The following is a 4067-nucleotide window of genomic DNA, read 5'->3' on the forward strand; positions in this document are numbered from 1 at the left end:
CTTGAAAAGAAATTTCTGGAATGGGGGACAAAATGGAGTGATAGTGATAATTATATTTAAACCACAACTTTAAGCAGAACTAAAACACATTGTTAAGGGAGAACAGAAATTTAAAAAGCCTCCATTATAATATAGTCTTTTGTTTCTCTAACAACGACAAGGAACACTTCTGGATTACTTGAGCACGGGTTATAGTCCTCTGACGTTTTGGAGGAGCCTCCTGGTCTCTTTGAAGACCATTCCTCCTGCGCTTCCAGCCAAAAAAACTAAGCCACTTAGTCACTCTGGAAGCAGAGAACTTTTCCTTCCTGTGAAGATTTTCTGTCTCTACCTACTTTAGAAGAGGATTCAGGACCAGGGAAGAACAGCTCAGGTATTGTCAATTCCCATCTGTTTTACTAGATGCATTTTTCAGGTTTAAGGATTGTGTGAATCTACTATCCACATGTTCTTTTATACTTCTGATTTTCTTTTAAATAACTGATGTGAGCACACCAAGAACTTCTATTTTCCACCTGAACAAAAATACTACTTTCATCCTGCTATTTTTTCTTTACTTACCCAGTAAATGGAAATGTTTTCTTTAGACATACAAAGTGTACTTAAAATTTTTTTAACCATGTGACTACAATGACAAAGTGGCTGTGTGACTAATCCTTTATTATATTTTAATTTAGGCTAGGTTTTTTTTTTAATAACACTTTTATTAGCTTTATATCTATCTGAAGATGCATTCAATATAGCATCTATGTTATTTCTAGAGTAGTGTATAACTAAACAGTGATTGCTGGTAGAACCCAAAAGAAACAATTACATTCCAGGGTGCATTGAGATGGATAAATTATGGTCACTTTTCTAGGAAAAACATAACAACATTTTATTGCAACCCTTGCATGTTCTGAATTTCAGGAGAGAATTAGGATTGGATCTCTGGGCTTATACCACATATGGGGAAGAGAGACCATATTTCTGATAAGCTGAGCATATATTTCTTCCCTGGTTTTGCTCCCTCATCCTGATGGGAGACTCGGGGATGAGGAGTACGGACTGAGGAAAGGCAGAGCAACAGCAAGCAGCATCATGCCTGAGAGGGGCCGGCGTGGCCTGTGCAGGGCAGGATCAAACTCAAGGCCTCTCAGCCAGTCAGGGATTGTTGCTTGCGGTCATTGTTTGTCAGAGACTTATACAGTATGTCTTTTTTGGCAAAGACTTGAGGACACATTAGAAATAGATTTATTCACCTTTAGATTAAATGTTTTTGAAGAATATTTAATAAAATGGAAAAGACATTATATATTAAATGATAAAAAGGTGTTACATAATTAATTATTGTCATATATGCCTCATTCACACACAAAAAAGGCTGGAAATAATACAGCAAAATGTCGATGGTTATAACTGTGTGGTGGGATTGTGAATAATTTTTATTTTCTTTATTTTTCTTCTCTGACATTTCCAAACTTTCTACAATGTGTATTACTTTTATAATCAGTTTTTTTAAAATTAGTCTAATGTAAGAACAAAAAACTCATCTTATATGTCTCAGTTGTCCCAATAACTAGCCTCCCTTTTTAATGAATCCTTAAGTAATAGAGACTGCTACTTTTCATTAGGAAATGAGAAGCTGTGAAGGAATTTTCACAGCAGTAAAAATGTTCCACTTGATCACAAAGCTCAACATGAGGCCAGCACACACTATGGTTTTGTTAAAAATAAGTTTTCCCACAAAAGTTGTGAATAAAATTGGCCACTTATAGCCCATCAGGTAGGTTTCTCACATTCTGAAGAATAGTGCTGGAAATCCACATAGGTACCAAGATCTATGCTTGAACTATATTCATAACTTCAAGATATGATGCTGTTTCAGGATGAAGGTGAAAGACAGAGGAATCATCTGCTGGCTGGTCTCCTTCACTGCCATCTGTCTGGTGGCCATTCCCAGAGGCAAGGCCTGTCCTCGCCGCTGTGCCTGTTACGTGCCCACAGAGGTGCACTGCACGTTTCGGTACCTGACCTCCATACCAGACGGCATCCCGCCCAACGTGGAACGCATCAATTTAGGGTGCGTGGGGCCCTGCTCTTGTCTTTTCTCAAAGGGGAATTGATCATATGGATTACTTGTCCCCAAAACACTTGTAGCTCTAGCAGATTCACCACCATTGTTTTAACAGTTTTTCTCTTCTGAAATTAGAATCTCAAGTTTGTTGGGGTAATAAGAAATTTTTTCCTGCTAAACTTTTAGTACGAGAATGTTCTTTTAGAACATGAAAGCACTCTTACTAGGTTTGTAGGTCCATTACTGTAGAAAAGCTTCATTCTGATTCTATTTTTGCAGGCATATGATATAGCTTGTTAACAATCAGAGTTAAGATATATCAATGAGAGATGACAGGGCAACTGGAAGTGTCCTCCAGTGTATAAAAGATATGTATGAGAAGTCTGCTAAACGCTTTTAAAAGGCCCTTCGACTTCTTTCAGTACAAACTTACTTATTTAAAATACTTTTAAAACTACATCCCTAACTTAAGATGTTGATCTCTTGTCTTCTAAATTGTCTGTTGAAAGGTAGCTATATTTTAAAGACTCATAAAAAACGTGTATTTGTATTTGTGTGAATGCACATGTCATCAGACTTGACATCATTTATTTAACAAGCACTGACCACCTACTATGTACCAAGCCCAAAGGCTGGCACTGAAGATACAACAATGACCTAGGTACATCATTCACTTCTATAGCTATAGTTAAAAGGAGGAGATAAATTATACAGTCAGTGCAATTCATTAGAAACTTTAATAGAGCATACAAAGTGCCTTGAGAACAATCTCTAATAATAAGAGCTAACATTAATTGTGTGCCTACTATATGCTGGCATAGGACTAAGTATTCTGTATGGCATTCATTCATTTAATCCCCATAGCCCTTTGTAGTAGGTTCTATTATGTGCATTTCATGCATGAGGAAACTGAGGTGCAATACATTACTGATTTTACCAAGTGTTGCACAACTACTAGGTGCCTGAGCTTGTGATCCTGTCCAAGACATTTGGCTTCAGAGTTTGCATGTCTTAAGCATTGTTTTATAACGATGAATTCCACCATGAGAAGAAGTGGAGGAGTTCTAGCAAGATAGTGGAATAGACAGACAAGCTACACAGACCCTGTGCAGCAAAGCAATGAGAAACCAATTGAAACGAATACAGAAGACAATCCTGGAACCCTGAGCTTTGAAGGCAAGCATAAAGAAGTGGATTAAATACCAATTAGTAGAAGGACCTGAATGAAAACAGTGAGTAAGGAGACAAACGGAGCTGCGAACAGCTGGTTGTCCTGTGGGCACAGCCACTTTGAATATATCCCTTAGGTAACAACCTAAGAATTGACTCTGCTAACTAAAAGCTGCATGGACAAGGATAGCATTGGTGCTTGACAACCAGAAAGGAAAACAGTGAAGAAAGAGACAAACACACCTGTGGGCTGCAGAGGCTATACTGAGGGTGCAGCCATTTTGAATATACACAAGTGGCGGCGTGAATGTTTTGAATATATCCAAGTGGTGTTCTTGCTTGGTCTGTGACATGGGACTGGGCTCTGCTTGCCGAGAGCATCTTGGAAGGCTGCATTGGAGGCTGACGATTGGAGAAGTGCAATATTCCCCTTGTTACTCTTATACCCCACACCTTCTTGGTGAACAAGGGTGTGGCCATCCCCCACATCCACCCACCATCTTGATCAGCAGGAATTCCATCCCAATCTGTGTCCTGACAGAGCCTGGGTACTGTGCCCTGCCCCACCCCCCAGCTTTGTTTTTGTTTGTTTTTAGATTACTCTTTTTATCTTCCTCTTTTCTTCCTCTATTTTTTTCCCCATCTTTCTCATCCCTGGTTACTGGTTTTTTTTTTTTTCCATTTTTTCTCATCTTTTTTCCTGGTTCCCTTGTTTTTCTTTCTTTTGGTTCTTCCCATCCTTGTTTTTCCTTTTGCACTTTTCCCACTTTTTCTTTACTATTTTACTCTTGCTGTTTTCTCTCATTCCTCCCTCCCAGATATTGTGGCTCCCCCCCCCTTT

At 38.8% G+C, this 4067-nt stretch overlaps 1 protein-coding gene across 1 annotated transcript in view; it reads left to right on the forward strand.

Moving 5' to 3' along the window:
• The first annotated feature begins 1868 nt into the window (after window positions 1–1868).
• Window positions 1869–4067, forward strand: part of IGSF10 (immunoglobulin superfamily member 10) — a 36101-nt gene continuing 33902 nt past the window's right edge. Inside the window, exon 1 of the mRNA XM_007940165.1 lies at window positions 1869–2062. Coding sequence (XP_007938356.1) covers window positions 1869–2062 — 194 coding nt within the window. The remainder of the gene's footprint in view (window positions 2063–4067) is intronic.

The sequence above is a fragment of the Orycteropus afer genome, unplaced genomic scaffold, assembly GCF_000298275.1.
Source record: "Orycteropus afer afer isolate SDZICR_OR568_19922 unplaced genomic scaffold, OryAfe1.0 scaffold00066, whole genome shotgun sequence".
Lineage (NCBI taxonomy): Eukaryota > Metazoa > Chordata > Mammalia > Tubulidentata > Orycteropodidae > Orycteropus > Orycteropus afer.